At 35.9% G+C, this 12,516-nt stretch overlaps 1 protein-coding gene across 2 annotated transcripts in view; it reads left to right on the forward strand.

Moving 5' to 3' along the window:
- NAA15 (N-alpha-acetyltransferase 15, NatA auxiliary subunit) overlaps window positions 1-12,516 on the forward strand; it is a 77,382-nt gene that overhangs the window by 58,017 nt on the left and 6,849 nt on the right. For both annotated transcript variants that reach the window (XM_036852924.1, XM_036852925.1), the window contains exons 15-17: window positions 1,549-1,742; window positions 6,155-6,263; window positions 8,500-8,598. In XM_036852924.1, coding sequence (XP_036708819.1) covers window positions 1,549-1,742; window positions 6,155-6,263; window positions 8,500-8,598 — 402 coding nt within the window. The remainder of the gene's footprint in view (window positions 1-1,548; window positions 1,743-6,154; window positions 6,264-8,499; window positions 8,599-12,516) is intronic.

Genomic DNA, 12,516 nt, shown 5'->3' on the forward strand with positions numbered 1-12,516 from the left:
TTGGGGCTTAGAAATCCACCTAACGGGATCATCCAGTTCACTTGATGCATTTTACAAGTGTTGCTAAGCTGTCTGCCTCTATGTGATTATAAGTGTTCCTCACTTCACTTTAGCCCTCACTTGCAGCCTCTTCAAAATCTAGATATCTATTAATAGTCTAAGGCTCTTAAGCTTCCGTTAATTCTCTTTTCCAAGTCTTCTCACCTTTGGCCGCTCTCTGGTCCCAGAGCCACTCCCCACATTGTAGGGTTTTATTGCAGCAGCATCGCACTTCCAGGGACCAAAATATGTTGGTTGTCTATCGCTACATAACAAATTGCTTAGCAGATTTAAACAACAAACATTTATTTCCCAGAGGTACTGGGGGCCAGGAATTCAAAAGTCACTTAGCTGTATGATTGGAAAGACTTAGGGTCTCTCAGGAGGTTGAAGTCGAGATGTCAGCCAAGGCACCTGAAGGATTGGAGAATCTGCTTCCAAGATGGCATGGCCAGAGGACTGCTCTTGGCCACACGGGTCTCTACATAAGGTGGTTTGAGTTTCTTCACAACATGACAGCTGGCTTCCTCTGAGTGCTCCAAGGGAAAGCAAGGAGGAATCCACAGTGCTTTTATGTCCTAATCTTGGATGTCATACACTTTCATTTCTAGTACATTCTATTAGTGAGAAGTGAGTCACTAAGTATAGCCCACATTTAAGGGAAAGGGAAATAGGCTCCACTTTTTGAAGGGAAGAATTTGTGGGCATATTTAAAAATCACCACAGTGGTGGTATATTTTAGAATGAGTTTTTTCATTTCTCATTATTGACAAGTATTTTCCAAATAAATACTGATTGTACATGTAGCTTTCAGATTTATTGCTTTAAGTCTAAACAGTACAGATTTTCCACTTTATTATGGCTTGTTTATCAGTGATCTCCAGTCTTTCTTTGAAACATTCTATAGTTGTACCTCAAGGGATATTGTTAATTTTTAATGTCAAATTTTAAATTTACTGTGTAGTTATTCATTATTCCTTCAACAAATATTTGAGTGTTTTCTCTGTGTTTTGGTATGCTGCTAGGCCCTGACAATACAAAGATTACGAGTAAAGCAAGGTCTCTTCCACCAAGGAACTCACGGTCTAAAAGAGAAATAGATGTATAAACAAAGTATTCTGACAAGCAGAATATGTGAGGCACAGTGGCAGCACCGTTTGACAAGATTAGAGAAGGCATAACTAAGAAGGCATGGGGCAGTGCCATAGAGTTATGGAGCAGCTGGTCACATTCCTAGAATTGCAGGCGCTTTACTGTTGCTGGAGGAGCTCATGTGCTTTTGAGCTTTGCTGTGGTCGCCACAGTAGGGCTCCACCGGGTCTCACAAGTTTTTTGAGGAGGTCAGTGTTCTTTAACAAGGGTGGTGCTACTAAAAGGTACGCATAGGCACATGAACGTGTGTAACAGGGAAGATTTGTAGTGGGCGTTTATATGGGATATTACATAGTAATTGATCACTTCTAATCTGATTAACACACTGATAATTTTATTAACACTTGCTGCTTACAGCAAACATGTCTGACAAAGAGCTAAAGAAGCTACGTAATAAACAAAGAAGAGCTCAAAAGAAAGCCCAGATAGAGGAAGAGAAAAAAAATGCAGAAAAAGAAAAGCAGCAGAGAAATCAGAAAAAGAAGAAGGACGATGATGATGAGGAAATTGGAGGTCCAAAAGAAGAACTTATTCCCGAGAAGCTGGCCAAGGTACTTAAGAATAGTGTTTGGCACAATTGAGTGAAATTTCATGACCACCTATTGTCATTTTATACGGTCTTATTCAGCCAATTTGATTATAGATTTTAGAGTAAAAAAATCACTTTAATTTTTAGCTTGCTTTCCCTTCCTTCCTTCCTTCCTTCCTTTTCTTCTCTCTCTCTTTTTTTCTGATTGTATCTCACATTTAAAACTTGAAATAATGATTCTGATCCAGAGTAATCTAGTATGGTATATTGGAAAGTTTTGGCTTTTGAGTCATTCTGATCTGGGACCACATATTAGCTCTTACACTTCATTGTGTATCTTGGACATTTTGTCTAACTTCTCTGATGGTTTTCTCAAATATAAAATGGGACTTGGAAAAATCCCTACTAGGCAGAAATGTTAGGACTAGAGAAAATATATGTGTAAAGAATGTAGTGTCTGTTGTAAGTGGTAACATTGAACTTTTTATATCTAGCCTAAATTGAGCTCGTTAAAAAGTGAATTCTGTATGTCTCTCTCTCACTCATGTTGTCAGTTTACAGTATTTCTTTATTATATTTACTATTTGTACCTAATATCTTAAAAGTCCTCAAATATTTTCCCCAAGCCAAAATCTTATCTGCCATTTTTAACTATTAAGCTGAAACCAAGGCATTCGTTGTCCTGTGAATCATTTTCATCAGTAACATACATACGCACTTTTCTTCTGGCCCTTGACACCCTCCTACTCCACGTGCAGATAATTGCATGATTTACTATGTTAAAGCAATATAGTAAGCATATTGCCCTAGAGTTCAGTTTAGCCTTACTAGTAACTAAAAATTCAAAATCATTGATTGCTTTATAACTAAGGAAAATTATAATACCTACCGAATAGAGTTGGAAAATATTTTTAGAATTCTATCAGAGCAGATGGACAGTAATATCTCGTGGCAATATTACTATTTAAGAAGCATAGATAAACGTAGCTTGGATTTCACAAAGCTGTATTTACAAATAATTGTGTGCTTTCTAAGAACAAAGATACTGCCTTTTTATTGTTGTTGGGAGCTTACTGGAAGAATATACAGGGATGTGAAGAAGCACCGAAAATTGACCTTTTAGGCCCCATGGAAAACTACAGAGTTACTCGGGGATAATACCAACTTTAGGGGCTTTTCATCTTTATGCCTCAGCTTCTTTTCTTGCTACCACTTTTACCACCATCACTGACTGCCTGCCACTGTCCTTCTTTCCACTTGCTTTCTCTCTGTCCCACAACTTTACTTAATGACTTTTTTCTTGTAGCTCTTTACGTCTCGCATTATAGTTCTTAAAGAGGGGATCTGTTTGGATTTAGTCAGTGTCTAATAAGGAGTACCCCACAGAGCAGAATTCTTGTACCAGGTCTCCTTATACACTATTCCATTTTCTTTGTGTTTCACCTATAATGGCTGCTTTTGGGCCAGATGTCAAGTTGTAGTCTAATCATTTGTAGCTAGAGGGTTGTAGTCTCACAACAAAATAATGCCTACAGAAAGTGCTTCTGACTGCTTTATTGGAAAGGAGCCTAGTGGAAGGCACCCAACTTCATGGACTGCTCTTCAGTATATGCTGTTCTTACCTGTTAGGCACATAACACCTTTCTCTTCCCAGGATAACTGCCTCCAAGATGCCCCCATCTGATAGCATCCACACTCACCCATATTGCAGTGAGGTGGCAAGGCCAGATTACACCAAGCCCTCATAATCAGGAGGGACGCTGTAGGCTATTCAAAAAACTGCCTGCCAATTCTGGGTCTGTAATCTGTAGTTGCCTTTTTTGGGGAGGGGGGTTATATTTCATCATTCTCCCAGGTAGTAAATGATAAATTCAGTTCACCAGTTCAGGATAATTTAAGTAAATTAAAAGCATTGTCAAATTAGCAGTTATTCCAGTGAAGAAGGAGAGAAGGAAAATAGGAAGAGGTTTAGTTAGTGAGTTTAATATTGAATTAACTGAGTATAAATCTGAAAGCTTGGTGGAATCTGTATTGCTTGTTTATCCAGGTTATCATGAGGCAGTAGTTGGTAGTTGGTATTTATGAGTTTTCTCGTGTACCATCCATCCTATGTTCCTCCGTGCCTTTGGCCGGTGTTCATCTCAACTGGATTTTTTTCCTTCTATGCACACACATGTTCCTTATAAGGGTAATAAGTCTTTAGCACTCTGTCTGTATAGTGTTTATTTTTAAACTTCCGTCTTAAGCTAGTGTACGGTGTTAGACTTTGTGTCGCTGTGCTGGGAGTATAGGGAGATACACTCCTATACAACATATTTTAACACTTGGATTAGAGTTCAGGCCAGTTTATAAATTTTAAAATTGCATGTTAAAAAAATGCCCTTGCAAATGGCCCGTCAACACAGTGCAGTCCCTTTCTATATCTATTTAACTTAGGTAAATTCAGATCTTGACTGGATGTACTTTTTTTTCAAGACAGAGACAGAAAAGAGTATGCATGATGCTGGCAATTCCATTCAGTACTTCTCTCAGTGGACATAGGACCCCACCTGAGTTTGAGGTGGGGGAGGTATGACTGCCGTCTCAGTTCTTGTGCCTCTCAGAGTGTGACTATCTTGCTACAGTGATTGCGATTTTGGTACTTAAATGTGTGGTTTTCATACATATAATGCGAACTAGTGATATTATATATTCATATCTATATCTATGTGTCTGTCTCAGCAACTTCAGGGATTTTCAAGGGTAGTTTTGACTTTTTTTTTAAATCTTGAAGCACTGATTGTAGAACATCATCCCTATTTACATGCTTTTGTTTATATCCCCCTCTACTGCACTGTATATATGTAAATGTAGAAATGCAGTTAGCTTTATTTTGGTTATGTACCTATATTTTATCGTTTAGATTTAGCTTGACAAAATCTTCCCTGTGCGAGGCACACAGGAGCATGCGGGGACAAGAGACCCACATCTCCTTTGGGGGCGTATGTTTTCATTTATGAGAACTGCAGACAGAATTCATTCCTCTCTTTTTTCTTTCCAAATCAGATACTTGATTTCAGTCAGTGTAATGCTTGTCAGATGCTTGATTCCACTTCCCAATATCCTTTTGTTTCTATTTTATAATAATAACAGCCATATCTGCCTGGAGTAAATTATCCTGGTCAATACAGTGATCCTCATTTCAGTCTGTACCTCTTGAGGAATGAAAAGCTTGATGTACCTGGGTGGCAGTTTCAGTTTCCAGTCCTCTACCTTTCCCTGGTAACCATTTCTCCCCTGTATACCACAGATTCTAACTCAGTAGAGCATAGAGTCATGGGAATAAGAAGCAGAATATTTACAAATGTGAGAAAGGCATACTTATGAGGGCCCTTGTTTTCTCCTCTGTCTCTTGATATCTAGAGCTCTTAGAGTGATGCTGTCATATGTTGATTTCTGGCATACGTCCTTAAGAATAATGGCTAGTGCTTTACATACTAGTACAAGGTAAATCCTATAGACACCGTTTATGGCTTGACTTGGTTTTGTTTGTTTGTTTTGTTTTGTTTTTAATGCTATTAAATAATTTCCTCGGCCAGAAAATGTGTTGGTGAAACCACAATTTACTGTACTGGCAGAAGCATGTTGGACAGATATGGCATATCCGAATTCCATTGAGGGTAAATTGTTATTGCCTCTGTGATGAGAGAAGGTGAATATAGGACCCAGATGTTCAGTGCCCTTCTGATAAATATAGTGTTGTTCCCTACCTCCACCCCAGTCTACGGAGAATAGTCTTGTCTCAATACTCAGTCTAGGAGTAGAGTAGCACAATTATCTAGTAAGCATTATACTTGCCCGGTAATATCACAGATATGTAATTAGTACATTTATATAATTAATGAAGGGTGGTAGAGACAGAGTTCTGTAAATATAAATCTTTTCCAATGACATCTCACCAATAGTATGGCATTTGAATAAATGTAGATTTCTGTAGAATTTGTAGTGGAACAAAGCAACACAGAGTGGATATTGTACTATTTTTTGATAGCTTGATTATACTCAGCATTCACTCATTCTTTAATGTTCTCTACAGTTTTTAGCCCTTTTCATCCTATTTCACATCCCTTCTCTGTCTTTTTTTTTTTTTTTTCCCTTGGCTATCTTACCTGTTTCTCATACTGTCTTTCTTTTCCTCATTTTGGTTCTATTTAATCTTCTTCTTTACTTGTTGGATAGTTTCTATCCAGAGATAATGTATAATCTCAACAGTTAAAAACCAGTGAGGAGTTCAAAATCCTCTTCCTTTAGATTATGGGTGGGTGAAATATGACAGTGTATTTCTGGGTGACTGGTAAGTGATTTTTAGCAAAAAAGTGTTTTTGATAGAAAGAGTAAATTCACATCCCCCCAAAATCTTGCTTCCATTTGTATAATATCTTTTATTTTTGTTAGGTTGAAACTCCATTGGAAGAAGCTATTAAATTTTTAACTCCGTTGAAGAACTTGGTGAAGAACAAGATAGAAACTCATCTTTTTGCCTTTGAGATTTACTTTAGGAAAGGTAGGCAATTAGGGTACAGTGGCCCTGATCAGACTGGTCACGGAATTTCTCAGCTACAGCCGCCCAGTTCTGACAGCCTCAGCACTGTAGGGTGTTCTGGCAAATGCCAGTGCGGCTTCCTCACAGAGATGCCTCCTGTTGACAACATGCTGTGGGGAAGTACGGTGATGTGATTATCTCTTCTGGGACATTAGCATCAAAAACAGATGTACAATATATAACCAGGATTAAGGTGAAATATAGGCATTATCATGTTCATATGTGGATAACATTTAGTAAATACATAATACACATAGATCTTAGAATAGTGTCTGATACACAGTAAGCATTAAATAAATGTCAGCTATTAGCCATTGTTTTAAATAGAAGATGTGATGTTTGAGGTGTATCTTGAAGAATGTACCATACTTCTAAAAGAAAAGATGCACAGAAGGGAAGAGTATCCATGAAGAAAACACAAGTGTGTGTAAGTAATGTTGAGGTTATCTGTATTGCCTGAGCCACGTAAAGGATAAATGGAGGATCTTGGTTGCCAGATTTAGAATTCTTATAAGCTATACATAGTAGATACTAAGAAGATTTTACGGTATTGAATTGATGTAATCCAAGTGGTTCATTGAAAAAAGTTTATCACTGAGGTGATACATACTGAAGGAAAGGGAAACTGGTTAGTAACATGTGACAAAAAGTTACTGCTCCAAACAGTGTAACTGTCCTGCTAAACGAGATAGAATAAAATGGTACCTCAGAATAAAATGGTACCTCTGTAGAGTACCCATGCTGGGACTTCCCTGGTGGTCTAGTGGGTAAGGCTCCGCGCTCCCAGTGCAGGGGGCCTGGGTTCCATCCCTGATCAGGGAACTAGATCCCACATGCATGCCACAACTAAGAAGTCCACACGCTGCAGTGAAGGTCCGGTGTGCTGTAACTAAGACCCAATGCAGCCAAAATAAATAAATATTAAAAAATAAATAAAATAAATTTTAAAAATCATGTTTATCAAATGCCAGGAAAAGGTTGCTATATAACGTTGTTTCAAAATAAGATTCAGAACTAGGTATAGTTTGATTTTAATCTTTATTAAGATATTTATATGAGTATGTAAAATAGAAAAGTAGCTGGGAAGAAAATAGATCAAAAGATAAGAGATTGTCTCTTGATGGAATTTGAGTGATTAAAATATTTTTTTATATTTTCTATTTTCCACAATGATTTTGTTATAATCTGGAAAATTAGTTTAATAAATAGTCAAGTAATTTTAAAACTTTTAACAGTTAACACAACTCTCTTTTAAACAAATATTCTTGCATGGAGCCCCAGAGTATAAAATACAAAAGCTGTTCTGCTTTAAGTGGTGAAAGGCAATCTAAATTCCATTCAGTTGGCTTCTTTGCTGCGTACTAACCTCTGAATCACTCTCCAGCGTTGCAACAGTGTGAAATGGGCAATGACAAAGGACATAGTATTTTTAGCTTTCTGAGTATAGGGGGTAAGGGAAAAGGAATTGTCAGAATTCAGGGTTTTGAATTTTGATATTTGGAGAATGATACCAAACTAGGGAAGTCTTAACAAAGAGGTGGTTATGGATGAGACTTGGAAGTGTGGTGAGTATTCGGGTGCAATTTTCCATTCATCAGGTGGAAACACTCCTGAAGCTTGGAAAACATGGGGGACGGGGTGGGAGGGGACGGGGTGGGAGGAGGCAGCGCTGAGAGAGACTCGCTGTCCTCGGAAAATGACTGAGGACATAACCTCGTTGAATACTATGCCTTTTGAGGGGGAAGAGAAGCCAGGGAGTGACAGGGGAGGAACAGTCAGGTAGAAGGGAAACCATTTCACGTGTCACAAAACACAAGAAAGGCATAAACAATATTAGTTTCAAGCGTAAACAATGAAGTTTTCTAAGTAATGGGAAAAATTCGTTTATTTGACTATAAAAAAGAGGTCAGGGCATGAAATGGCTTCAAAATTTTCTTGTTTATATGGCATTAGTTCAAGTAATGTTGAATGCTATCTAAATTTTTTATACTTAATAAAACCTTTTTTTCTTAAAGAATGTTGCGTGGAAAATATTAGCTAATGTTGCTAATCTGAGGAAATCATTTGCGTTAGTCATATGTTGCAGTTCAGATGTGATGGACTCTAAATGAGTTTTTCTATTTGTAATAAATTAGCCCTCCAAAGGAGGGCATCTCTTTTTATCAAATGATCAAAATATATCTTTTTCTTTTTATAGAAAAGTTTCTTTTGATGCTACAATCAGTAAAGAGGGCATTTGCCATTGATTCTAGTCATCCCTGGCTTCATGAATGTATGATTCGACTCTTTAGTACTGGTATGTTTTTGTTTTCCATTACTTAAGTATTTGACTGCAGTAGTTGATAGTGACTGTATAAGTGATTTGTACAAGTTTATCATAAACTCAATCATTTTAAGGCTGCTGTGTATTAAATTAGCTGAGGGGGAAAAAAAAGGGTTCTTTTCTTTGTGATAAAGGTCTTTATTTTCAGGCTAGAAGTGTTACCTGATTTTGACATAGAATCATTCAGTCCAGATATTTGAGAATCACCTTTATTTCTGTTTCTAAAAAGTTAATAAGTTGAATTTTTGAATCATATTTCATTATGTAAAACTTCTTAGTAAATTGTTCTAAAATTAAAGTAGCTCTTTGAAATTGACCAGTTATCTCGTTTATCTATGTCTTTAGCACAGTTATTTGAGTCATAAAATCTTTGTCACTAAATACAGGTTAAAAAGAACTATAAAACAGTTGTTGTACTTTTCAAAGGTTTAGACAGTAAGATCCGTACATTAGTTTTAATGCGAAGTAAAGCTACAGAATTTTAGAGTACGAAAGGTGGAATTTTATGCTAATTATCTCTCCTTTTATAGTTGAGAAATCTGGGACCCTAAAAGACTAAATTACTTATTCAAGATAACATTAATAATTAGTAATGAAGCAGGGATGAGAGCCCAGGTCTTCATATTGTTCTTTCTACTACAAGAGCTTTAAGTTTAGAATAAAGTACTCCTGTAGTCAAGTAGTGTTGTTTTTGTTTTTCTTTTTAAGTGACTGGATAAGGAGAAATTAAATCTTTAATAGAACAGTTTGCAGAATTTGGAAATACTATTAAATTAGCTATCTCATTGCTGAATACTTAACCCCATGTGAATCCATCCATCATATAAAAATAAAGAGATTAAACCAAGCATCCTGGTCATTCTTTTGAAAAATGCTAAATTGTCCCAATTAAGAACATTGTTTTGACTTCTAAGAAAAAGTAAAGCCTTATTTAAATCATATTTATGCTTGTCAAAAAAATGATTCCTGTTACAGAAACTGAATCATAGAAAAATTTTCCTCAATTTTTAAAAATTCTGAAGTAATAAGTAATGTAACCACATTATAGAAAATAGAAGAAATAATTGCTGTATTTAGAGAAAATAAGGGAGTTTCTTTTTAGTCTCTTTTTTTTGTATTAAAAATAACTTTTAAGGCTAGAAACAAGTCTTAATTCATTCTCAGTTAGAATGGAGTGCGTTTAAACTATTTTCAATATATACATACTTTGTTTTTATATAGTCAGTTCTTTCCTGAAAGGTAATAAAATAATACATATAAATTTTATGGAGTTAGAGACTTTCCTTTGAAATACAAATTAAAAGTGGCATATTTAGATGTATTTGCTTGTAATGAGTGTGTGGATTGATGAACATATGACCATTTTCTTGCAACAGTTGTTTCAGAAAATTAAAATGCTTATGGACTTCAGAGGAACGAAGGCAGAATGGTCCTGGCATTCAAAGTTAGAATGACTGAGTGGAGTTAATGTTAGCTGTGCCCATTGCTCCAGGGGTTCAGCTGACATCATTGTCAGGAAGAGATTTACAAAGTCATCCTTATTTTCACTAGATTTCGGCATCTTTGTTACTGTAACTCACAGGGTTCCTTTAACTAATATATTTGGTTCTTGAGAATAAGATTTGATTTTGAAGTAACTTTTCAGGAACACATTTGTCATGTTAAGTTATATTGTAGTAACTTCTTTACAAAGAAATCCTCACAAGTAACACCTTTCCAGAGAGGGGGGAGGTAAAAACAATGCCTCCACACTTATTTTATCAGTTGTAGAGACTTCTCTAAGTGAATGTTCATTTCAGCATGGTTATGGGCAGCTTCCAGATCTCCAGAATGTTGTTATACTACCAATGTAGATAATAACTGCTACACGAAGTCACTTACTGTATAGGATATTCCCTCCCCCGTTTTTAATTAGGGGGATGATATTACCACTTTGAAGTTTTTCACTTTTTTTTTTTAAGTTGTAGAATTTAAAGCAATTTTAATTATATTTCTGGTCAGTTCTAAGTAAAAGATAGGAGCTTAGGTATTCAGTTGTTTTAATTTTGCCTTATATGTTTATATTCCCTTAAATGCTTTTAAAATTAGTATTATTTGATCACTTTGATCTACCGTGAATCTTACATCATTTTCCTCTCTCATTTGTACAAACTCATTTCTTCCTTTTCCCTGCAGATTATTTTTCTTCCATACTTATGTATTCCCCCCACCCAAAAAAAAAACACCTTGCTTAATTAATACTCTCATTTATTTATTTTGTCATTTTGAGTAGTAAATCACTTAGTAGGTTGTGCTATAACCTAGTAGTGAGTAGTCATTATCTCACACAAAATATGACCATATTCTACCCAATTAGCAAAAAATGCTGGCTAGCCTGGGAACCCAGGGAAACTCCTTTTGCTAAGAATCAGCCCCTTCTTCAGTGTGACTTTTAACTGTTGGTGATTACTAGGTTTATTTAATCTGCTAATAAGCTAATAGCATGAACCAAACATGATTTTAATTTTAGGATATCTGAGGACTCAAATCATAAGCCTCTTAGAAAAGGTTTTATTCCCCTACCCACAGTTATTTCTTTTTCTTGATTCATTCACAGGACTTATTATTGTATCGTGGAAGATAATTAGGTAGTCTGAGATTTTTTACTTTCTTGAGACCTCAGTATTTTTTGGTTAGTTTTTATCAATTTCAAAGGATTTTTAGATTGACTCCCCGCCCTTCATTAGTCTTCAGCCATAAAAGCTTACCTAATAAATCTTCGGCATTTGAGGCTGCCCCTTTTCTTAAAGGTACAGGTGGAACTTCCTTATATAGAATTCCATAGGACATTCTGAATTTTACTACAGGGACTTCTCTGGTGGTGCAGTGGTTAAGACGCTGAGCTCCCAGTGCAGGGGGCCTGGGTTCAGTCCCTGGTCAGGGAACTAGATCCTGCATGCTGCGACTAAAAGATCCCACACGCGGCAACGAAAGGATTCCGCGTGCCGCAACTAAGACCCAACGCAGCCAGCTAGCCTAGCTAGCTAGCTAGCTAGCTAAATAAATAAATAAATAAATAAATAAATAAATAAATAAATAAATAAATAAATTCCTCACCTCATTGGTGTATAATGTTAAAAAAATTTTTTTTTTTGCTACAGTAGAATTGATTGATTGGTTGGTTGGTTGGTTGATTGATTGTAATTAATATCTTTCTGGAAATTACAGTTCTAATCTACATGATTTAGGGGAGAAAATTGAGTTGGCCAGAAACGATTTGTGAACTAGTAAGGAAATGTTTTTGGAAACATTCTTTTTATCTGTTAAACAAAGAATTGCTTTATTAATACAAACTATTAATACCCCCCAAAAAGGAAACGGCTATTAGTCGATGTTGGGAGTTATTAAATATTTCCTCTTTGATACATCCCAAGAGATACATATTTATGTATTTTTTTAAATTGTATGAGTTTTTTTTTTATTTTTTAAAGCAGTTTTGATTTTTCTGGGGAGATTGTTTAATCTCAGGAAAACAAGTTAATGAAAGTAATGAAAAACATGAAAAGTGTAGTTTCCAACTATAATGTAAACTATACAATTACTTCCCTATCTGCATATGAAGTATCCTGAAAGCATTTCAAGCAAACCAATAAGGCCCATGGAAATAACATATTTTATAGATGACCCCTGTTTGTTGACATAATGTTCATTGTAATTGGCTATAACCTATTTTAACAATTTTTCTGCTGGTTCTCTCTGTACTCCTGTGCCAGTTCCTCTCCGAAAGACGGATATTGATAAATTGCCAAATCCAAGTTGCAAATACAGCCATAATGGAGGTTAAACTAAATTATTTAATTAGTAGCTCACTTATTTGAACTACCCAGTTCTGTAGAATGATAGAAGAAATGC

Source organism: Balaenoptera musculus, chromosome 5 (assembly GCF_009873245.2).
Source record: "Balaenoptera musculus isolate JJ_BM4_2016_0621 chromosome 5, mBalMus1.pri.v3, whole genome shotgun sequence".
In the NCBI taxonomy this organism is placed as follows: Eukaryota; Metazoa; Chordata; class Mammalia; order Artiodactyla; family Balaenopteridae; genus Balaenoptera; species Balaenoptera musculus.